The sequence below is a fragment of the Rhineura floridana genome, chromosome 4 (assembly GCF_030035675.1).
Source record: "Rhineura floridana isolate rRhiFlo1 chromosome 4, rRhiFlo1.hap2, whole genome shotgun sequence".
Classification (NCBI taxonomy): domain Eukaryota; kingdom Metazoa; phylum Chordata; class Lepidosauria; order Squamata; family Rhineuridae; genus Rhineura; species Rhineura floridana.
Genome location: NC_084483.1, coordinates 164,266,677 through 164,291,002, shown reverse-complemented (window position 1 = coordinate 164,291,002; position 24,326 = coordinate 164,266,677). Strand labels below are relative to the sequence as shown.

The window sequence follows — 24,326 nt, the reverse complement described above, 5'->3', positions numbered from 1 at the left end:
ATGTGGACCCGTTGTGTTGCCTATAATGTGGGAGGACCATGCTTTTGTCCTACCCTTCCCCTAAGGAGCCAACTACGTGATTCTCTTATTTTACCCTCACAGGATTCCTCTAGGATAGATTAAGGTTGAGAGACAGTAACTGGCCCAAGATCATTTAGTGAACTTCCTAACAGAGTAGAGATTTTGAAACTGACTATCCAAGGAATTCATCTATTTGACCCGGTATGGTTTTTAACCATACACACATTGCTTTGCAATTTCAGGAACCAAGAACTAAATTGGAATCAACAAAAGGTACAAGGCTCTTACTCATTTTGGGGACACTATGAGGACATGTAGCAAAATTCCTGCAGAATTTCCCCATATTTTTAACTCTAATTTTCTCTTATTAAAATGTTGTCATATGCAAAACATATTAGCATTTCATGATTATTTATCCAAGTCTGAAACCATGTTAACACTAGCAAAGATAATACCATCAACTTGGTATTGATTATCATCTCTAGAAGACAAAACATTTTGCTGCTCACATTTTAAAATTTAGAAAATATGGTTTCACCAGGACATTATTCGTATAGGTACCTCTCTTTGTGCAGATAGGTGAGTTTGGCTACATTATAGCATAATTGGACCTCTTGTATATTGCAGGTTGGATATGCTTCACTGCAAAGGAATAAAATAGGTAAGTTACAAACAATCATAACATGGTGATAAGCACTACGTTTCAAAATAAAATATAAATTCAGAATATAAATTTGGGTTTATTAGCCACGAAGCCTATCTGAACAGGGTTCAAAGCCCTCTCTGAAGTGCAGATACAGTTCAGAACTGGCTTGCTGTCACCAGCTCCCTCAGTTGCCATTATCATCCATTTAAAATCTTGTTTGGTGACAGGTGCAACGAGGGCTGACAATGGGCACTTCTGCCACACCCTAGAACACTACTGCAACAGCCATTGCCAAGAGCCAGAAATAGGCTACTGACTTCCCTAATAACAACACTGAAGCCTTGAGAACTACATTCTCAAGTGGCAGTGTTCTATGAAATAATGGAGGCTACCTACATTTAGATGAAAAGGAAAGGGAGTACGGAGGCAGAGTGGGGTGAAAAGAGTGACTGAGGGAATTGTAGCAGCAGTACTCAACCCCCATTGTCCTCCTGGTTATGTCACTGGGGGTGAAATAGGGCCAAACTTCAGAATGGAGTCAAATGTTTCTCTAGGAGTGTTTTTTTATTATTATTTGAAACTGAATTGAAATCGAACAGCGATTTCACTGCATCACTAATTTCACTGCATCAAATATGAATGCACAAAATTTAATCTCAACAGCCAAGATATGCCCTTGGAAATACTTCCTCAGAACCAGTTCATCATATGTAAGCATATTGCTTCCAGGCACAGGATAATCAGGAAAATTGCTATTGCACACGTCATAGCATAGCACCAGGTAACACAAATCTATCCTTCAGTTGCATCACAAATTACATGGATCCATACAAAGAAGTCAACCAAGTGCTGGAAGGCTCTCCCTGGCTTGTCCTATCAACCCACTCTTATGCTATTTTACTTTCAAATTAATTTTAAACCAACTTGCTGACACAAGTTTACAAAATGGTCAAGATATAGTGCCCTTTGATCTTCTGTACACCTCTAGCCAGCTTCTTCAGTTTTTCTGTGGTGGATGGGTAGGACTACCCCTGGGGCCAACAAATATAGATAAGATCTCTCATTGAGCAGGGAGTCCAGCGACTTATTAATCCTGTGCTGATGCTGCACAGCACAGTCAGGGTAGACACTAAATCCAAGGTCTACATTTAGACAGGCTTTGCAAATCCATTTAAAAAAATAGTCTACAGGTAAAATTATATTATTATTGAACTCAATCAGTTATGTATTCAGTTAAGGGAGCTTAAACATGCAAGGACCTTTTATTTTAAAAAAAGAAACATAAAGAGGTGGGTTTTTTTTTACTTACATAAGGTGATTTTCTATGGTAGTTGGCATGGCATTTTTGGGAAGGCCAGTTATAAACAATGTGCGTTTTACCTGCAGAACATAAATTATTAGTTTCTCAGAGACGTTGAACTAAAGAAGCTGCCAGAAAGTAGAGCCATTACAACATATTTCTAGTTGAACTGTGCGTACCTGAAGACAGAAAAAGTATTATACTTACTCAACACTTTTCTCCCTCACACCCACACATTAATCTACAACTTCAGTGTCCTATAAAAGATTAGCTTTTTCTTGAGGCAACTGTAGCCAATCAGAGAACATTTAGGCAATTTGATGATGTCACTCCACATAACCAAATCAGAATGAGGAAAATGTTTCCCATCCTCACTCTGAATGGGCAACTATTTTTGTCCTATTTTGCAGACACACCTCCACAGCTCACTAAAACAGGTATGTGCAACACATGATTTGTCAAGAATATAAGAACATAAGAACAGCCTGCTGGATCAGGCCAGTGGCCCATCTAGTCCAGCATCCTGTTCTCACAGTGGCCAACCAGGTGCCTGGGGGAAGCCCGCAAGCAGGACCCGAGTGCAAGAACACTCTCCCCTCCTGAGGAACAGTTTTTCATAACCCACTCTGCTTTCGGCTTAGCTTTACACTACGGGAAGTAGCAATACATATTTTTTAAAAAAACACAGAAACTTACTATGCTTTCTTCTTTATATGTGATGGCTTTAGTGTGATGTCTCATAAAGACAACTGTCAAAATCAGGTAAATAACAGCAAAAATTGTGTGCAGCCAGAGAAGATTGTTGCTGTGGAATATAATGTTTCAATATATTAGAATTGAAATGTATAATATTTGGCTAGGCTGCTTTTGAATTTATGACCATTCAATTAACAGCAAGGCAGTAAAGTAAGCACAAGACTAGCTGTATTACCCCCGCTTTAAAACTTCCGGTTAAACCATACAGGACACACTTTTAAAAAAATGTATACACAACTGACTATGTTAAATGTAGTTATTTTAGCATGGTGGTAACTAGCCAGCAAATCTGTGCTATCTTCAGGACATATTGACTTTATATTTCAGCCAAATTGTCTATAGCTAAGTCAGTGTCAAAGGAACCTTATGCTCTATGAGCCCTAAACACTTCGGTCTTGCAGCCTCCCAACATTTTCAGTTTGACTCAACCTTTTAATAGTCCTATGCTCTAGTTTATAAAGCAATAATATGTATTTTATTTTTCAATAGAATTAGTAACTTACATGTGCTTTCAAAGTCCAATTGATCAGATCTATACAATATCTACATGTTAGTAATTATACTACTATGAAGTAAATCTTTGTGCACTCAGCTAAATTGGATGGGCATTTAAGTGGGAAGGATAGTGATTAGTTCCTATTTCAGAGCATTCCAGGACTAAAACACATACGGAATCCTGTCTCAATTGTCTATCCTGGGGTGCTGGGTTTTTTGTTTGTTTCCATTGTAACTAACGGTGCTACCAAACTTAGGAATGGCTCTCCCTCAGAACATACATTTACATATGCAGAGAATTTGAATCAGAAACCTTGTCACCAGCCTACTCAGCTGCCCCCTTTCCACACAAACTGACCTAGTGGCAATAGTAGCAATGAAAAAACAGAGCTGTTATGTGTTCCATGTTCTCGAGTCCAGGGGATGGAAAGACAGCCTGTTCTGGATGGGGTTGCACTCCCCTTGAAGGAGCAGGTTTGTTGCTTGAGGGTACTCCTGGGTTTAATATTGTCACTTGAGGGCCAGGTGCCCTCGTTGGCTTGCCAGCTTACAGCCTCTTTTGGACAGAGATGACTTGGCCACAGTACTCCCTGCTCTGATAGCTTCCAGACTGGATTATTGCAATGCGCACTACTTGGGGCTGTTCTTGAAGATGACTCAAAAACTTCAGCTGGTCCAAAATGCAGCAGCCAGATTACTGGCTGGGGTTGCTTTTAGAACTCATATAACCCCTATTCTAAAACAGCTGCATTGGTTGACAGTTCGTTTCCAGGTTTAATTTAAGGTGCTTATGCTAGTGTTTAAAGCCCTAAATGATTTAGGCCCTAAATATCTGACAGACTGCCTCCTACCTTACAGATCCTCTCAGGCGTTAAGATCAGCAGAGGGGACCTTTCTGGTATTTCTGCTGCCCTCAGACATTTGGGGGATGGTGGCCTGGGAGAGGGCATTCTCTGTGGCAGTCCCTATGTTGTGGAATACACCCCCCCACCCCCACCCCTAGGGGGAGAGAGAGAGAGAGAGAGAGGTGTGCCCCACAACTCCACTGTACAGTTTCCAGCGAATGCTAAAGATACACCTCTTTACCCTGGCCTTTGACACTTGAGATGTATATTTTTAGGACCAACCCTATTCTTGTGGCTGTAATTTGTTTTAATTGTTTTTAATATTGAATTTCAAACTGCTGTAACCCACCCTGGGACCTGCTGGTGAAGGATGGGTAATGATAAAAAATGCTATTTTTATTATTAGGAGGTGGAGGATGACGACTGGAGATAGGGCTTCCATTTTACCCTGCAGTGTCCCAGATGCCTGAACCATAAAGACTCAAGAGCCCCAGGAACTACATTTCCCAAGATACCTGGGACATTTTGTGCAGTGTTCTTCACATCATTCCAGTCCAGAAATTTTTTCGAAACATTGATAGCTTTATCTCTGATATCTTCATCAATTTCTTCAGGGACAACGCTGAATTCCAAACAGTAATCTTTATCTCTAAGGTCCATAAACTCCAAATCTTTTTCCAGTTCCACATTTGATATATCTGTTCCAATCTCCAGGACTTGCATCTTCCCTTTAATTTTTCTTTCTTCTTCTATTGCTTGTCTAGTTATATCTTTGATCTCATCAACCTCCTCTCTCATAAAATCCCCTATTTCTTTCAGCTCCTGCTTCATTTTGCCAAATTCAATTTTCATCTCTTGTTTGCCATGTCTCAGTTCATGTTTCGTTATCTCAATCTCATCCATTATTTTCTGAAACATATTTACATCCAGGGTCTCAGCCACTTTCTTAATTGTCATTTTTAAAACCAAGAAGAAAAAAAACCCTTCAATTTCCAATATAGCACTATTCCCAAGCAAAGAGCAATTTATTTCTTTTTCCAGCAACAAAGGAGTTAATATTCCAAACCTGATGACATCATAATGTAGACAGCACAAACTGCCTTATCTCTTATGTGTCCAAGAATGCAAAACAAATTTAGTTCACAGCATCCAAATAGTTAATGGCATAAAGAACAAGCAGATTCATCAAAATGAAGTACACCAGAAAAAATAGTCCCAGACATATAATACTCAAAAGTTCATATAAATCAAAAATTTTCTTCTCAGATTAGATGTCTCTCATCCGTTTGTATCTTTATAATGCTCAATTCCAGGCCAGCTTTTTGCAATAAAAACAAAGATAAGCTATTTCGATTTCCTTCCGCCTTAATTCCGTGTATAAAAGAGAAAAGTTATAACTCACCCAGGGATTCTTTACTGCTGATTCTTTTAACAAATCTCTTTTATTGCAACAATTTAAGCCAAATGATAAGGATAGACAGAAGAATGCTTGCCTGTTAAAATCTGTTTTTCTTTGAAGAAAAGAAAAACATCTCGCTTAATCAGTTTGAGCTTGCTTGAAATTCCCTGGCTCTGTCCGACGTTGCTGGCTGGTCCTTCGTTCATAGGCAATCCTAATGAATTCAAGTCCCCCAACAAACACAACGAAGCTTGTGGATGATCTCTTCGTTTCTCCCTTGCCTGGGAGAAAGTTTTTACCAGTCAAAAAAAACCTTTTGACTGGTTTTAAAACTGAAAAAGCTTCCTCTGAGACAAGAGCTCGTCTCAGAGGCAGGCACAAGCGAAGCAATCCTTCCCGGAAGTCCATTTTGTGCAGTGTTCTAAGGCATAAAAAAAGCTGTGTTGCAAGGCTCTTTTGTTGCCACCACATCAAGGGTATCTCCAGACCCTCACTACTTTGTGGGAGGGATTCAAACACATACTGGAACTTTACATTTGCACAGTTAAAGCAGATTAAAGAGCTCTGTCACCCTAGCACAACACATCCATTTTAAAAAAGAACTGGACTTTTTGTGGTTTGGAAAGTGACAGGGAAATGCACTGAAAAGTGCAGGATGAACAAATGACTAATGGGAAGATATACGAACACCCCACAAGCAAATCAGTACAGGATGAATGTTAATTGTCATATAACTGCCCCACAAACAAATCAGAACCAACGCTCAATAAAGAACAGATATAATCTAACTTCTATGTAAGCTTTGTGCAAACAAATCATGATGAATGCTCAATAAACAGGTCATTTGGATGGCCCCTTAGTTTTGAGGGGAAAGGAAGAATCACTTGGATCCCAGTGAACTTCCAGTGACACTGGGGTTAAATATTTGTGAAGGCCCCCAGAATTTAAATTATGCATTTCTGAAAAAATATTTTACCCTTGTCTATTCCAAGTCAACCCATGGATAAATGACATGTTGTGTAGCTTCCATATATCTTGTTCCCCCATGCCTGCCTGGCATACTTTATTTGCTTTTACCATACAACAGGAAACAGTCACCCAATGGGGAAATCAAGGAGTAAAAAATTCAGGTGAATGCTATATACACAATAATATAGGATGTTAACACCTCCATTATTTCTTACCCTGTTTGTAGGTTTGCGATAGTAGTTCTCCCAAAGCTATAAGGGTCTTTATCTGAGAAACGAGAGAACAGCACAGTATATGCACTTTAATTCATTTGAAAACAACAAATTGCTTCCATACAAATAAAGTGACTTAGCGTTCCTATATTGCTACTATAATATTATAGTTTTATAACCTCCCCACCCTCAAACTCCAGACAAGCAAGTCTGCACCTTCTAGTTCCCCTGTGCCAGATTCCTCCAGATGCAGAGGAATCCATCAGGAGATCCCAGGCCCATTATCTACAGCCACACAGCACCTTTTGGAGCCTGAAGGTGACATGGAAAGGGAGAAAAGCCCATTTCCCCTCCCTCCCTTCTACCCCCCACTCCCTGAGAAATACGAAGGAAAGAGACAGAAGAGCAAGTCACCACCAAGCCCTCTGCTGCTTTTTGAGAAGGTGGACATGTGAGGATTCTCCTTTCTTCTCATGGACCCTCCACTTGGATATTACAGTAAAATATTCTGAATAAACACTGTGACTCCTATGATGTTTTCATCTCAGCAACTGTAAGCAGAAATGCTGAAGGAGTTTTTAGGTTCCTTTTAAAAAAGAAAGAAAAATAGTATTTCTGTATCCGTTTGTTCTATCAACAAAACTGCCTTCTTAATTTTATTCATTTCTTACCTATGAGCTCCAGCACCTCAAGCATTGCATGAAAAAAGAGACAGATTTTGAGTGTACCACTTTCAGTTCCATTGAATGTTGTATTGTGCATTAGAAGGTTTGTATTAGGTTTGTATATCTAGTCTTTTTGTCAACTTAATCATCCCTTAACTTTTCAAATCTGTTTATATGATCAAGGGGTTAAACACAGGCATAGGCAGATGTAGCTTCAAACTGATATAAAGAAGCCTTTGGATTATAGGCTGGTGAGTCGCTTTTTTATCACTCTGGGATATGAAACTTTTTAGCTCCGTTCATAGTCAGTGACTTTTTCCAGTCTTTGGCTGGTTCAACAGCTACAGCCCCTTTAGAGCAGAGATTATTATTAACATCATCATCATAATCTATGATCCACTCTTCACCCAAAGGTCCCAGGGCAAATTATAACAATTTTAAAATACTGTACAGAATTAAAAACAATTAAAAACCATCTAAAATCACAAAATAGAATGAGTCCTAAAACTATAAGTCTCAGGTGTAAAAGGCCAGAATAAAGAAGTATATCTTCAGCTTTCGCCAAAAACTGTACAATGAAATTGCCAGACACACCTTGGCGGGGAGGGAGTTACACAAATTAGGGGCCACCACGAAGAATGCCCTCTCTCAGGCCACCACCACCCCAAGCTGCCAAGGGTGGTGGAACTACCAAAAGGGCCCCCTCTGATGATCTCAACATCTAAGAGGGTCTCTGTAGGGAAAGAAATGGTCTCTCAAGCATTTGGGACCTAAGTTGTTGAAGGATTTAAACTCTAGCGTGAGCACCTTAAATTACATTCAGAAATGAACTGTCAACCAATGCAACTGTTTTAGAGCTAAAAGCAACCCCAGCCAGTAATTTGGCAGCTGCATTTTGGACCAGCTGAAGTTTCCGAGTCATCTTCAAGGGCAGCTCCATTAAGAGTGCATTACAATAATCCGATCTGGAAGTTACCAGAGCATGGAGTACTGTGGCCAAGTCATCTCTGTCCAAAAGGGGGCAAAGTTGGCAAACCATCCAGAGATAGAAAAAAGCACTCCTAGCCACTGAGGCCACCTGCACCTCCAATGACAGCGTAGGATCCAAGAGTACTCTCAAGCTGTGGACCTGCTCCTTCAAGGGGAATGCAACCCCATCCAGAACAGGCAGTTTCCCCAACTCCCAGACACGAGAACTCTGGACACATAACACCTCTATCTTTTCAAGTTTCTGATGACTTGGGCCATGGTACTCCATACTCCAATAACATCCAGATTGGATTGTTTCAATACATTCTATGCGAGGCTGCCCTTGAAGATGACTCAGAATCTTCAACTGGTCCAAAATGCAATGGCCAGATTACTGACCAGGGTTCCATTTAGATCTCATATAATCCCTGTTTTAAAACAGCTGCATTGGTTGACAGTTCATTTCCAGGCCCAATTCAAGGTGTTCATACTAGTGTTTAAAACCCTCAATGATTTAGGCCCCAAATATCTGAAAGACTGCCTCCTTCCCTACAAACTCTCTCGGGTATAGCTTGGCAGAGGGGGCCCTCTTGATAGTTCCACCACTCTCAGAAGTTCGGGGGGGATGGCCTGGGAGAGGGCATCCTCTGTGGCAGCTCCTAAATTGTGGAATGTCCTCCACACAGAAATGAATCTGACACTTTCATTATACAGCTTCGGTCATATGCTAAAGCCGCATCTCTTCACCCTGGCCTTCAACTGTGTGTGTATGTGTGTATATATATATATGTATATAGCAAAGAGAAGTACAGGAGGTAGAAGAACAGCAGCATGTTGAAGTGGAAGAGGAGACTGTTGTGGAAAGGAACAACGAAGTGGAGGAAACTCCATGGAAAAGAGTGACAGGAGTAGAACAGCTAGAAAACACCTTTCACTGGCAGAACTACGGAACCACTTCCAGGAACTTGAGGATGAGACTAGAGGTCAGCCTGCAGAGGAAGCATTACAGGAGACCCCACACAACAGCGAGTGAGAGGCTGAAGCTCAGTCAAGCAGAGACAATGTAACCACGCCCCACGACAAGAAGAGGAGAAGAGTAGTAGTGGTGGGAGACTCCCTACTACGTGGGATTGAAACCCAAGTATGCCGAGAAGGTCCATGGACTTGCCACGTATGCTGCTTCCCTGGAGGATGGATTAGAGATGTGACAGAAAGGTTGCCATTGTTCATAAAGCCCACTGACAGATATCCTTTTCTTCTCATCCATGCGGGAATGAATGATACTGCCAAGCAGAGTTACGAAGAAGTCACAACAGACTTTGAAACTCTGGGAAGGAAACTCAAGGACTTCGGGGCCCAGATAGTTTTCTCATCTATCTTTCCTGTACTTAGAAGAGGAGTGGAAAGGGAAAGAAAAATACTCTGGGTGAATGACTGGCTATAAAGGTGGTGCTGATGCGAGAGATTTGGATTCTGGGGCCATGGGCTACACTTCCTGGAAGATGGACTGCTAGCAAGTTATGGGTTGCAGCTCACAAGGACTGCAAAGAATGCGTTTGGCCACAGCATGGAGAAATTCATCAGGAGGGCTTTAAAATGAATCCTAAAGGGGAGGGACATGTAAACTTGGCGGTAACGACTAACAAAGGCTTGTGCACGGTAAGAGGAATGGCTCTACTGGGGCCCAGTAATAGTGTTCATAAAAATGTAGAAAGGACGCCAGGCCATAAATCACATGATCTTCAATGTCTGTACACTAATGCCCAGAGGATGGGAAACAAAAAGGACGAATTTGAACTCTTTACACAGCAGAGTAAATACACCTTGATAGGTATAACTGAAACTTGGTGGGATGACTCCCATGACTGGAATACAGCAATTTAAGGATATAACTTGTTCAAAAAGACAGAAGGAATAGAAAGGAAGGCAGAGTTGCACTATATGTTGAAAATATATATCCCTGCACAGAAATACAGAAGGATGAGCTTGGTAGTTCCACCAGAAGTATATGGATTAAAATTAATGGGGCAAGGAATAAAAGGAACATGGTAGTTGGAGTCTACCACCAACTGCCCAATCAAGGAGAAGATGAGGATGAAACTTTTGCAAAGCAAAATGCCAGAGTTTTGATGAGGCATGATGTAGTAGTAGTGGAGGACTTCAATTACTCTGATATCTGTTGAGAGACAAATTCTGCCAAACACGGCCCCTCCAAGAAATTCCTAACTTGTGTTGGAGACAAATTTCTCCTACAGAAAGTGGAGGAAGTGACTAGAGGATCAGCTATCCTTGACTTGATTCTAACCAACAGAGATGACTTGGTGGATGAAGTGGCAGTTATGGGAACTCTGGGGGAAAGTGGCCACGCTATACTCAAGTTCTTGATTTTAAAGGAAGCAAAAGCTGAGAGTAGCCATATGCGTACCCCTGCATTTCAGGAAAGCTGATTTTAATAAACTCAGAACAATGGTAAGTCAGGTTTTGTGGCAAGGGACTCTAATGGGAAAAGGAGTCCAAGATGGGTGGGAATTTCTAAAAGAGGAAATTCTAAAGGCACAATGGCAAACAATTCCAAGAAGGAAAAAAGGAGGAAGACAGCAGAAGAAGCTAATGTGGCTTCACAAAAAGCTTAGAGATGACCTGAAAACAAAAAAGGGCACATACAGGAAGTGGAAGGAAGGCCAGGCCATAAAGGAAGAGTACAAACATGTAGCATAGAATTGCAGGGATGGCGTCAGGAAGGCTAAAGCTGAGAATGAGCTGAGGTTAGCGAGAGATGCTAAAAGCAACAAAAAAGCTTTCTTCAGGTACATCCATAGCAAAAGACAGAGAAATGGTGGCACAGCTACTCATTGAGGATGGCAAAATGATAACAGATGACAAAGAAAAGGCAGAAGTGCTGAATTCCTACTTTGGCTCAGTATTCTCCTAAAAGAAGGTCTATCACTCTCCTGGCAAACATGAAGTACATGTTGAAGGGGCACGACTGCAGCTTGAGATTGATAGACAAATAGTCAATGAATATCTAATCACTGTGAACAAGTTCAAATCTCCAGGGCCCAATGAACTGCTTCCTGGAGTTTTGCAGGAACTAGCTGAAGAACTCTCGGAACCACTGTCTATTGCTGTTGTTATGTGCCTTCAAGTCGGTTACGACTTATGGTGACCTTATAAATCAGTGACCTCCAAGAGCATCTGTCATGAACCACCCTGTTCAGATCTTGTAAGTTCAGGTCTGTGGCTTCCTTTATGGAATCAATCCATCTCTTGTTTGGCCTTCCTCTTTTTCTACTCCCTTCTGTTTTTCCCAGCATTAGTCTTTTCTAGTGAATCATGTTTTCTCATTATGTGTTCAAAGTACGATAACCTCAGTTTCATCATTTAACTTCTAGTGACAGTTCTGGTTTAATTTGTTCTAACACCCAATTATTTGTCTTTTTTGCAGTCCATGGTATGTGCAAAGCTCTCCTCCAACACCACATTTCAAATGAATTCATTTTTCTCTTATCTGCCTTTTTCACTGTCCAACTTTCACATCCATGCATAGAGACCAGAAATACCATGGTCTGAATGATCCTGACTTTGGTGTTCAGTGATACATCTTTGCATTGAGAACCTTTCACAGCAGCCCTCCCCAGTCGTAGCCTCCTTCTGATTTCTTGATTTGTCTCCATTTTGGTTAATGACTGCGCCGAGGTATTGATAATCCTTGACAAGTTCAATGTGCTCATTGTCAACTTTAACATTACATAAGTCTTCTGTTGTTATTACTTTAGTCTTTCTTTTTTTTTTTCAATAATTTTTATTCAAATTTTCATAAAACATACAAGACGAAATCATAAAACATTCAAAGACAAAAAACAAAATCAAAAATAATTAAACAAAAAAAATAAAATAAAAATAAAAATAAAAATAAAAATAAAAAATAAAGAGTAAAATATTGACTTCCCATTTGTCAAAGATCAGATCAGTTATAAGTCTATAATATATAACAATCCTGTCTCTTAAGTCATATTATAAAATCACTTTCCTCCAATAGTTATCTTACTTAATCATCAAATCTCATAAACATTACTTTATTCTTTCCACAAAAAGTCAAAGAGAGGTTTCAATTCTTTAAGAAATATATCTATCAATTTTTTTTTTCCAGATAAACATATCAATTAATCCATCTCATTACTAATTATGATAATCTTATTGTCATAACCATAGTCAAAATAAACATTTCCATTAATCCATCACATCAGAATCTGTTAGGTTCAGTAATTTCAGTAGCCATTGTTCTATTATCCCTATTAGTTCCATTTTCCATCTTCCATCTTCAGTAGTCTTGTTAAGTCCAGTAATTTCAGTATCCAATCTTCCATTATCAGTATTCCATAATAATCTTGCTGTCAAAGCCATAGTCATATAGTAAGAGTCTGATGGGAATTACCTCTATCCCAAATATTTTCTTGCCATCCATTCTGAATAGGTTGCTGAAATACTGCTGTAAAATCATATCTCTGTTCTTTTTTTCAAAATACACTGGGTCATCTCTTGAAAGTTTTTCCATTGTCACATGGCTGCAGTTAATTCCATAGATTTTCTCTATATTGGGCTCCATCACATCATTCCAGTCCAGAAGATTATCCATGCCATTGATAACTTTATCTCTAGAATCTTCATTAATTTCTTCAGAGATAACATTGAGTTCCAAACAATAGATTTTATTTCTAAAGTCCATAGACTCCAAATCTTGTTCCTGTTCCACGTTTGTTCCAATCTCCGGGATCTCCTCTCTCACAGGGACCCCTGTTCCAGTCTCCAGGGTCTCCTCTCTCACAGGGACCCCTGTTCCAGTCTCCAGGGTCTCCTCTCTCACAAGGACCCCTATGTCTTTAATCTCCTGTGTCTCCAAACAATAGATTTTGTTTCTAAAGTCCATAGACTCCAAATCTTTTTCCTGTTCCACGTTTGTTCCAATCTCCGGGGTCTCCTCTCTCACAGGGACCCCTTCCAGGGTCACCTCTCTCACAGGGACCCCTATATCTTTAATCTCCTGCTTCATTTTACTCAATTCAATTTTCAGCTCCTTACAACCCTGTCGCAGGTTTTGTTTCGTTATCTCAATCTCATCCATTATTTTCTGAAACATAGTTATTTCCAGATTCTCAGCCACTTTCTTAATTGCCATTTTAAAAAAAAAATATAGGAAAACCACTTCTTATTTCAGCAACAATTGGGTTAATACTCCAAACTTGGTGACATCACAGTATAAACAGAGCAGACAGCCTTATCTCTCCATAGTTAAGTAAACAAAATGCAGTTCCCAGGATCGAAACAATTAATGGCAGTCGTCAAGAAACAGATTCGTCAAAATAAAATAGACCAAAAAGAGAGTAGTCTCAGACAGTATAATATTCTTCAAAATAAAAATCTGGAATAGAAATCCCTCTTCTGTGTATATCTTTAGAATGCAAATCCAGGACAGCTTTTTGCAACAAAAACAGAGATAAGCTATTAATTAGTGCGTAGCAGAGAGAAGTTATGGCTCCCCAGTAAGATGTCAAAAACCGATCAATCTGGCAAATCTCTTTTAAACAGCAACAATTTAAGTCAAGTAAAAGAAAAATATAGAAAGAAGGGTGCTTGCCTGTTAGTGCGTTCTCTCTTAGAAGATAAGATGAACGTTCGCTTTAACAGATAGAGCTTGCTGTTGAAAATCCGTCCCACCTTCGTCGGCTGGACCTCGTCCCATAAATTAATGAGATCTGGTCGTCCCAACAAAAATAGGCTTTGAGGTTAATCTCTTCGTTTCTCCCTACCCGGGAGAAGTTTAATCAGTCAAAAAAAAAAGAAAAAACTGACTGATATATCTGAATAAGCTTCTTTTGAGGCAGGAGCCCGTCTCAAAAGCAGGCACAGGCTAAGTCACCCTTCCCGGAAGTCATTACTTTAGTCTTTCTGACGTTCAGCTGTAGTCCTGCTTTTGTGCTTTCCTCTTTAACTTTCATCAGCATTTGTTTCAAATCATTACTAGTTTCTGCTAGTAGTATGGTATCGTCTGCATATCTTATATTATTGATATTTCTCCCTCCAATTTTCACACCTTCTTCATCCTGGTCCAATCCCGCTTTCTGTATCTGTTCTCTGTACAGATTAAACAAATACGGTGATAAAATATACCCCTGTCTCACACCCTTTTCTATTGGGAACCAATCGGTTTCTCCATATTCTGTCCTTACAGTAGCCTCTTGTCCAGAGTATAGATTGCGTATCAGGACAATCAGATGCTGTGGCACCCCATTTCTTTTAAAGCATTCCATAGTTTTTCATGATCTACACAGTCAAAGGCTTTGCTGTAATCTATAAAGCACAGGGTGATTTTTTCTGAAATTCCTTGGTCAGTTCCATTATCCAATGCAAGTTTGCGATATGATCTTTGGTACCTCTTCCCTTCTTAAATCCAGCTTGGACATCTGGCATTTCTCACTCCACATATGGTAAGAGCCTTTGTTGTAGAATCTTGAGCATTACTTTACTTGTATGGGATATTAAGGCAATAGTTTGATAATTACTGCATTCCCTGGGATCCTCTCTCTTTGGAATTGGGATATATATCGAACACTTCCAGTCTGTGGGCCATTGTTCAGTTTTCCATATTTGTTGACAAATGTTTGTCAAAATTTGGACAGATTTAGTCTCAGTAGCTTGTAGCAACTCTGTTGGTATGCCATCTGTTCCTGGTGATTTGTTTCTTCCAAGTATTTCAAGAGCACCTTTCACCTCACATTCTAAAATGTCTGGTTCTTCATCAAATGGTTCGTCTGTGAATGAATCTGTCATCCTTGCATCTCTTTTATAGAGTTCTTCAGTGTATTGCTTCCATCTTCCTGTTATTTCATCTCAGTCAGTCAGTGTGTTCCCCTGTTGATTATTCAACATCCCTACTCGTGGTTTAAATTTCCCTTTGATTTCTCTAATCTTTTGGATTATGGCTCTTGTTCTACCCTTTTTGTTGTCCTCTTCTATTTCTATACAATAACTATTATAATAGTTCTCTTTGTCCCTACGTACTAGTCGCTGTATTGTTGCATTTAGGGTTCTGACCATGTTTCTATCTCCTTTTGCTTTTGCTTTCCTTCTCTCTTTAACCATTTTAAGAGTTTCTTCAGTCATCCATTGAGGTCTTTCTCTCTTTTTAACTAGAGGTACTGTCTTTTTGCATTCTTCCCTGATAATGTCTCTGACTTCAGTCCATAGTTCTTCTGGTTCTCTGTCAACTAAGTTTAAAGCCTCAAATCTGTTCCTTATTTGATCTTTATATTCTTCTGGGATGTTATTTAAATTGTATTTTGGCATTATGATTGCTTTGTTGTTGTTCTTTAGCTCTACTCTGATTTTCAATATGACCAGTTCATGATATGTACCACAGTCTGCTCCTGGTCTTGTTTTTGCAGAAAGTATGGGACTTCTCTATCTTCTGTTTCCAATTATATAATCAATTTGATTCCTATACTGACCATCTGGTGATGTCCACTTGTACAGTCGTCTTTTCAGTTGCTCAAAAAATGTGTTTGCAATGTTGTCCCTATCTTCAAAAAAGGGCAAAAAGGAGGAACCTGTGAACTACAGACGAGTCAACCTGACATCAATCCCTGGGAAAATTCTGGAGCAGATTATAAAGCTGACCTTTGCTTTTATTGTATTTTTAATGTTGTTATACTATGGTGGTGATGGTTGTTTAACATGCTGTAAACTGCTTTGATGTTTTTAATGAAACAAAGGTATACAAATATTTTTATAAATAAATAATATCATGCAAATTCAAGAGAGCCACATTAAGCCCTATAAAAATAGTTGGGTTACTATTTCTAAATATCTATTTCTCCGTAACATCTGAACTGGGAGAGGCCATGCAAGCCCTGGACCAGTGCCTGGACTCAGTGGTGGGCTGGATGAGGGCCAATAAACTGAGTCTGAATCCTAGCAAGACGGAGGCACTATGGATTGGTGGTTCCCGAGTTTGGATAATTGGTCAGTTGCCTACTTTGGATGGGGTTGTACTCCCTCCCGTAGTCTGGGTGTGTTCCCGGATCTGTCTTTGTCACTAAAGGCCCAGGTGACCTCCGTGGCTAGGAGTGCCTTTTATCAGCTAGTAAGAGAACTGTGGCCGTTTCTGGACCAGGATAGACTGACTACTGTTGTCCATGCACAGGTAGCTTCCAGGCTGGATTACGGTAATGCACTCTATGTTGGGCTGCCCTTGAGGTTGGTCCAGCAGTTGCAGCTGGTGCAAAATGCGGCGGCAAGACTGCTCACTGGGACAGGGTATCGTCAACATGTCACCCCGCTGCTGAAAGAACTGCACTGGCTGCACATTTGCTACCGGGCCAAGTTCAAGGTTCTAGTTTTGGTGTACGAAGCTCTATACAGCTTGGGACCAAGATACCTGAAAGACTGTCTTACCCCTTATATACCCAGCCAATCACTGCGCTCTGCAGATGAGGGCCTCCTGCAGATACCATCTTATCAGGAGGTCCATTCTGCACAACACAGCAAATGGACCTTTAGTGTGGCAGCACCTACCCTGTGGAATTCCCTCCCCTGAAATATTTGACAGGCACCATCTCTGTTATCTTTTCGGCACCTACTGAAGACCTTCCTGTTTCAACAAGCCTTTTAAGTTGAGACCTATCCCAGTCTGCGTCTGTGTTGGAATTGCTTTTTAATATGCTCTTAAACCTTTTTAAAAAATGTTTTTAATCTTAGAAGATGTTTTGAAAGCTGTTTTTAAAGATGTTTTAATGTCTTTTAAAATTTGTTTTTATGATGTTTTATATTTTTAGTGCTTTTGTTTGCCGCCCTGGGCTCCTGCCAGGAGGAAGGGCGGGATATAAATCAAATAATAATAATAATTATTATTATTATAATATATATATATACACACACACACACCCTCTTTAGTTGTGAGTGTAATTTGTTTTAAACATTGTATTTTATATTGTTGTGACCTGCTCTGTGACCCTCTGGTAAATGACTGGTAATAAAATTGATCATCATCATCAGTATGCTGAGACATGGAACTCATATTTTCAGTGGCCAAAATAGCGAACACAAAGTGGCTAAGACAGTCTACGATTCATTCTTCTAAACAAGTGATGTTGTTTTTGGAAAACTACCCTGAATAAAGTAATTGAGATAATGATAATCTAGACACATTAGAAGAATCTAAAATGTTCAGCAAAAAAGCTAAGTCTAGTTACCAATACCAATGGATATGCTTACATGCCTCTACCAACCGTGAAGCCTTATGGTATAGTAATAGGTCATTATCAAGACAGATGGGCTACTTCAGAAGTAGTAACTATCTAAGGCTGCAATCCAATACACACTTACCTGGCAGTAAATCCCACTGGACCCAATGGAGCTTATTTCTGAGTAGATATGTATTGGATTGCATCTGTAGCCATTATCTTCAATCGAAGTTTTACCAGATGCCCAAAAGCTTTTGGGGAACAAAATGAAATGAATACAATATATTTCACCTACCAATATAAGCTATGGAATAGAGTATTTTGATCACAGAAGCCAGAATTCTAAAGAGAGTTTTTCTAACCCAGGAATCAGCAAGTCCTGATCTTCAAGGCATTAAGAGTGACACAGCACACCAAGTCATAACGGTTTCTTACCAAGTAAGTCACCTGATAGATTGACAGGAAGTATGATGCACAAAGACAACATGCTGACGACAGTCAACAGACAGATGAGATGGCGCTGAAAGGCGAGATAGGTAATGGCATCATCTCCACATTTTTCATGAATCTCTTCATCACTGTGCCATAAATAAAGCAAACGGTCAGTCGCCAAGTTTGGAATATGCTTAAGAAGTAGGCTAACAATTTTATTGCACAGTGGCAGACGTAAGTACCCTATGCTGTACAACATGGTGGTATTATAAAAGGATACATCGATATAGTAGTACAAGAGGCATAGCGGTAAAAAGTCACTAAATAGATGCAAATAAAATGACACCCATGTGGAAAGGAGGAATGGAAATCTAGCCTACTCTCAACTCCAATTTCTAAAACAAGACTTTTTGTGCTCCATTATTCTATAGGAAATGAAAGACTTTTTGATTAAGGAGGCATCATTTGCACAACCAAAAGCAGATGCTGATATAAAACTCACCCAAGCCTTTTCAACAGAATCATCTCACTGAAGACGTGTTGGCAAGGCTCATTTAACATCGACACGAAATCGAGCCTTCAGTGTCATTGGCCCAGTTCTCTGGAATGCTCTGCCAACAGAGATTCAGCAGGTGCCTTCTGTTTTAACTTTCAAGCACCTGCTGAAAACCTTTCTGTTCTGCTAGGCTTATGCAGGCAATTAAGACGCTTTTTTCACAACAGATGACCTTTGCTTTTATTGTATTTTTAATGTTGTTATTCGGTAGTGGTGGCTGTTTAACGTGTTGTAAACTGCTTTGATGTTTTTAATGAAACAGAGGTATACAAATATTTTTATAAATAGATAATATCATGCAAATTCAAGACAGCCACATTAAGCCCTATAAAATAGTTGAGTTACCAAAAGAAAAAAGGTGTTTTGTAATGTAGTAGCAGGACGGCTTTCCTTACTGTAGAATCCAGCAATATTGACATGAAAAATTGTACTGAACTAAACATGGCACAATTTCAGTATGCCAATCTTAATTTTAATTCCCCTTGTTTTAGAAGAGGTCTATAAGTAGGTCCCTATATGCCTGGCAATTCTGCGACAGAACATTGTATCTAACCCTCAACCGCTAGAAACAGCAGCATTTACTGCAAAGTACAGACTTGTGATGCTATCTTATGCAACAACCATGCATGCTAGAATTATTGTAATTGGAAAGATAAACTGAGGAGGTGGGAAACAGAAAAAGTGGAAACCCCAAGGAAGCTTCTACTTCCTACTTTTGAGAACATCTTTAAAATTCTAATTGAGATCCATTAATTTCTTGGCAAGGTCACAGAATGAGCCAAGACCAAGATCTAATAAAGTCTCTAATGAGCCTTCCCTCCTGAGTTTTTATTTGGGGGCTTGTCTCATCACAGATTATTCAGCTGTTAGATGGTAAAAGATCAAAGAAGTGTGCATATTTGCTTTATATAACAGTGGATTCATCATTAAAAAAAACACAAAAAATAGAATAAGAATTAGAGATTTTTAAAAAATATTAAGCTGTTTATAAATGCTTTTACGTAAAAAAAACTACAATTCAAATCTTATACTAAAGTTTTGGATTTACCAACCATTTTCTAATTAGTTTAATCATGATTTTGTCCATTATATTAATTTAATATAAGAGATTTCTATCCCACCTTATAGTTAACAATTTTCAAGGTAGTTCACAAAAATCCAGTTGATGTAACAATAAAACACAGAATGTTTTCTTTTTCATAATTGCTAAGAAACAGTTATTAAGCAAAATATAGGGTGAATAGCACTCAGCTCACTGCTTCTTTGCATACTCACTGCAGTCGAAAGGCAGATACCATCCAAGAACAAAAACCCTAAAATAAACAGAGAGATATATTTTTCAACACTGAGTGGGACCCAAAGAAGTATAAGCACAGAAAACAAGGCTTTCCCACCTCCTGCTCCAGCTGCACATGTTCCCTGAAAAGCTGCTCTTGAAGGTTGGGGGATTGTCCAGAATGGCATGGGATGCCATGCAGGAGGTTGCAAGCTGGAGAAGGGAACTGGCAGAAGTCAGAAGCTGCATAAGTAGAAATACCTCCTACACCCGAAAGCTCTCCCATTCCCTTGCCCCAGTAAGAAGCAGAACAATCTAATAATATTACATTTCTATTGATAATTTTTTTATAGGAAAAGACCATTTTGGATTGCACCTAAGCCTCCTAATATCTTCAGGATATGATGTTTCAGAAAGCTACAGAGAATGCCTACCTGGCTCTTCAGGCAGGCTTTTGGGGTGGGTTAAGTTTTAGCGTTATAGTTGGAATTTTAAGGTTTTAATGGGAATTATATGTTTTTATGTTGTACGTCACCCAGAGTGGCTGGTAAACCAGCCAGATGGGCGACTAATAAATTTAATAAATAAATAAATAAATAATTTAATTTGAAGTGTCAAAAAAAAAGTATGGGAATTTTAAAATATTAAATGAGATAGTTTTACACTTAAGTTTATTCTTCGCAGAAAGATGACAAGAGAAGGTAGACAGTTCATTTGAAGTCTTGCACACCTCGGGGAAGCTGACTGGAATGGATACAAATGTGAATGAAGAAATTATGGTGAACAAGCTTTGTGACCTCATGGAGCCATGGACTTTCAACAGTGATGGGGCTCAACCTTCCCTAATCACTCAGATATTCAGCTGTGGGATTTCCTGGATCCATCATGCCTGTCACAACATTTATGGCACTCATTCGCCATAGAAACTTCTTAAATTGGGAGCCCAGCGGACCTTATGTTTCCTGAACCAAGGATTGTCAGTAATGGGAGAAAAAAATTCAGGGAGAGATAGAGGCTACAGCACCTTCATCGACTACATCACCATCAATATAGGCAGACTATTCACAGTCTCCAATGCTATCTACTGTTGCACTAACTGAAGAGTTATCATGATTAGTTCCACATTTCAGTAAATGTATACTTCACAGAGTGAGAGTGGTCTTCTTGAGTAAAACAATTGCTGGGTAAGGCTGCCATTTCCTACACAACACAGTTCAGTACATCTATACGATGTTTAAAAAGGGACAACATGAACCAGAGTCATTTGAAAGCAGCTCCTGACATGAATAATAAATAAGCATTCAACAGGTCACTGAAGACTTCTATTGCCATAATTACTTATGTTTCAGTGATATCTTAGAGATGGAGAATCACACACTTGCAAGTTTTAATTAATAGCCAGTTTGTTTCATATTAATAACCATTCTTATTAAGCATTATCCAATTGCACTGTGTACATTTCTTCAAAATAATATTTCCCACTTGTTTTCAGATTTAAAGAAAATTAATAATATATTATCAGCCTATGAAGGATTGGAAGATGGAAGCCACTGAAGAAAGGATCCTACACACTTCCGAGAATAAATTGTTTCAAACACTGCAGCCTTTTCTCCTACAGAATCCCGTTCCACGCCTGGGACTTACTTGCCTAAGGGGTGAGTTTGCAGCCGCAGCCAAAGTCTGAGCCGCCATCTTGGGGGGATGCGTGCATGCGGAGCGCTGGAGTGCCAAAACGGCATACAGCAAGGGGGTGGGGTGGACAAAGGGTATTTAAACCCCCTACACATCTTCAGGGTGTGGCCTGAGCTGGGGTCTGGCGCAGGGTTTCGCTGCCTTATAGCTGCAAGCAGGCTTTGCCTGGGTCATCAGAATGCTCCCGCACTTAATTTCCCCTCTGCAGGTTCATTATTCTAATTAGATTCTGTTTAATAAAGTGGCCCATGATTCAACCCAATGAATGGTGTCTGTGCTTTATTTTGGCAGTAGGCCGCAATAGGTATCTATGGCAGATTTTGCATACAGGAACATGTGACAAATTTAACGCAAAATGCTACTGACTTCATCAGGGTCCAAGTCATCAACACTGGAGGAACCACCAGAGAATTCGTGAAGTCTGGCATCACTAGAAGATAGAAAGGAAGCCGTCAGGATTAGAACACTTTGTTAAATAATTGCTAAAATAATAATTGCTAAAATAATAGTTGCTAAATCTCAAAGGCCCATTTAAGAAGTCTTGAGAGAATGTGAAAATAAATTTTAAAAAGCAAAAAGATGAAGAGAGAAAAATGATTTTCCATGAAGAACCTTAAATAAATCAACTAATAGAAGCTTATTTTAAGACTCAAAAGGAAAAGGAATGCACTGATTAGCAAGAAAGCACACTACAGTAAAAGAAAAAACATGAATAAAATTATAGACAAGTAGAAGCAAGATTCTGAAAGGATCCATTCTGTGGAAATTATTCAATCTCATATCAATACATGATCCTCTTATACTTTGCTCCTAAGAGATTAAATCAGCAAGAAGCCCTCAAAGCCGTATTTTCTAGATTCTATCGCATAATTAAGAAAATCCAAGTCCTCATTTCTAGACACTTTTAAGTGCTCTCAGGCTGTGCCCATTCAGGGGTGTTATGTCACAGAATAGGGACCTAAAATAAGATTTTTCTGTGGGCACTTTGGTGCAAGGATATCTACAGATGAGCAGTTTACATTTTCTGCCCACAATTCCTACACCAGTATTTCCTGTCCACAGTAATGGACAGTCTTTGATGAGAGATATTCACATGGTATATCCAATGTGCCCACCCCTCAATTATTACACACCCACCTCCATTACCATTTTTTCCCCAACTGGGCATGCATGCAGGTATATACAGTATTTACCAACATGTACACACCTTTTTAAAAAAATGCCAAGGAAGTACACAAAGAGCAAACTTTGTCAGGGTATTTCACGATAGGCAAAGCAGAGTTGTGAATTGGAAGTAGGGAACATACACACAAAAAGAATAATTTATAACATGTCCCATTTGGCGATGAAAGCAGATTGCAACAGAAGACCCCTCTAGGAGCTGTCCCTGCAAAGCCAGCCGAGGAAGCCTGCCTTCTTTCCTCCTTCATTTCCTTGGTGTGTTCTACCTTTTTAGCAGAGGATGTCTTTCTAAATAACCCATGACATAACCCACATATTTTGCAAATATTTAAAACCATGGAGAAAGCTGCATAAAGAATCAGCTTCTCCTCTCACTCACACCATTCAAATATGAACCAACAATATCCTAGTCAATTTCAGCTCAGCTAGTGCTATAAGTGCCTATGGGTTTTCCCTCCATCCATGTCTTTAGGTTAGCATTCACCACCTTGCCTCCATGTTCCCAGCTTCCTTCACTCTGAATTCATGTTTACATATTGTAGCTAACCTAATTCCCATTTATATATTTTTCAAAAATGACATTTTTGCATGATTCCTCTTGTGCAAAATCTCTGTATTAAAAATAAATAGAACAATTAAAACACTTATTTATGATCTGCCAACATGTCTTTATCCCCATATCTCTTCACTCCCAATTCATGTTTAGTGGCAGATTCCTGTTTGTATTTTGTTGTTTTTACTACAGAGGTTTTGCAAAAGAGCATTCTTGGGAAAAATCTCCCTACTAATTTTTTTAAAAAATTACAACTGATTTGTGTTCTGAAAATCTGCCCTCAATATGCAGCAATTAGAAACAGGCATGCTTGGATGGAAATAAGCATTGTTTTGGCCACTGCAAGGGACAAACCTCTCCTGTACCTGCCAATTGTTCCTGAAGGCCCACATTTATTTTTATTTTTAATATAGCCCTTTGCGTAAGAGGTGATTAAATGCATCAATGGGAATTGCATAAATCGCATTTAGTTTGGTTCCCAGTTCCTGCCTTTTGTGATCCATAGATTTGTGGATATCTGTGGTCTTTGGCAGTGCCTCACAGTCACCAACAAGAAGACACTGTGGTCTCTGTAGCTACCTATATTCTGTGGGGCCCATTACAACACTTTGACACTCATATTTTCTGCATCTTTACCTCGCTGTTTCCGACACCAGGGCAATGCGACCATAATCCCAGAATCTTTTTCTTATAATAGAAAATACCAACATTAAAATCTAAAAGAAAAAAGTAATATCTATTAACAGTGTCATCATCATTATACCACATCTCAAGGTTTCACTATTTTATGTTAAACTGGTTTCAGATTTGACAAGGCAGGACCACATTTTTCACTCTTGGCATAAACTTCTGAATTTCATTGGGATACCACCAGAAAGTAGCTTTCTGTATGCGTTTGGTGTTGGGTAGGGCCTTTTTATAGTGAAAAGAATGAAACATGTGCCATAAATAAGTGAGAGGGGAGCGTGGAGGAATCCTAAGGTGATTTCTCATGTTAAGCTCCACAAGAAAAAAATTCAGACAAATACATATTGATTCAGACAGGGTGGTCTTAAGTATAGTTTGGCAACTGCCAAATACTCCCAGCTCCAAGAAAATAAAAAAGGAAGTGCTACCAAT

General features: G+C 39.3%; 1 protein-coding gene across 9 annotated transcripts in view; it reads right to left on the bottom strand.

Annotated features, from left to right (window-relative positions):
- Positions 1 to 24,326, bottom strand: part of TMEM63A (transmembrane protein 63A) — a 59,150-nt gene that overhangs the window by 29,851 nt on the left and 4,973 nt on the right. For 8 of the 9 annotated variants that reach the window (XM_061625063.1, XM_061625057.1, XM_061625058.1 and 5 more), the window contains 8 exons: positions 23,844 to 23,923; positions 21,839 to 21,902; positions 19,780 to 19,817; positions 17,952 to 18,094; positions 6,647 to 6,698; positions 2,664 to 2,772; positions 1,977 to 2,047; positions 583 to 663 (listed from right to left, as the gene is read on the bottom strand). In XM_061625063.1, the coding sequence (XP_061481047.1) occupies positions 583 to 663; positions 1,977 to 2,047; positions 2,664 to 2,772; positions 6,647 to 6,698; positions 17,952 to 18,094; positions 19,780 to 19,817; positions 21,839 to 21,902; positions 23,844 to 23,923 (638 nt within the window). The remainder of the gene's footprint in view (positions 1 to 582; positions 664 to 1,976; positions 2,048 to 2,663; positions 2,773 to 6,646; positions 6,699 to 17,951; positions 18,095 to 19,779; positions 19,818 to 21,838; positions 21,903 to 23,843; positions 23,924 to 24,326) is intronic. The other variant, XM_061625065.1, reaches the window with a different exon arrangement.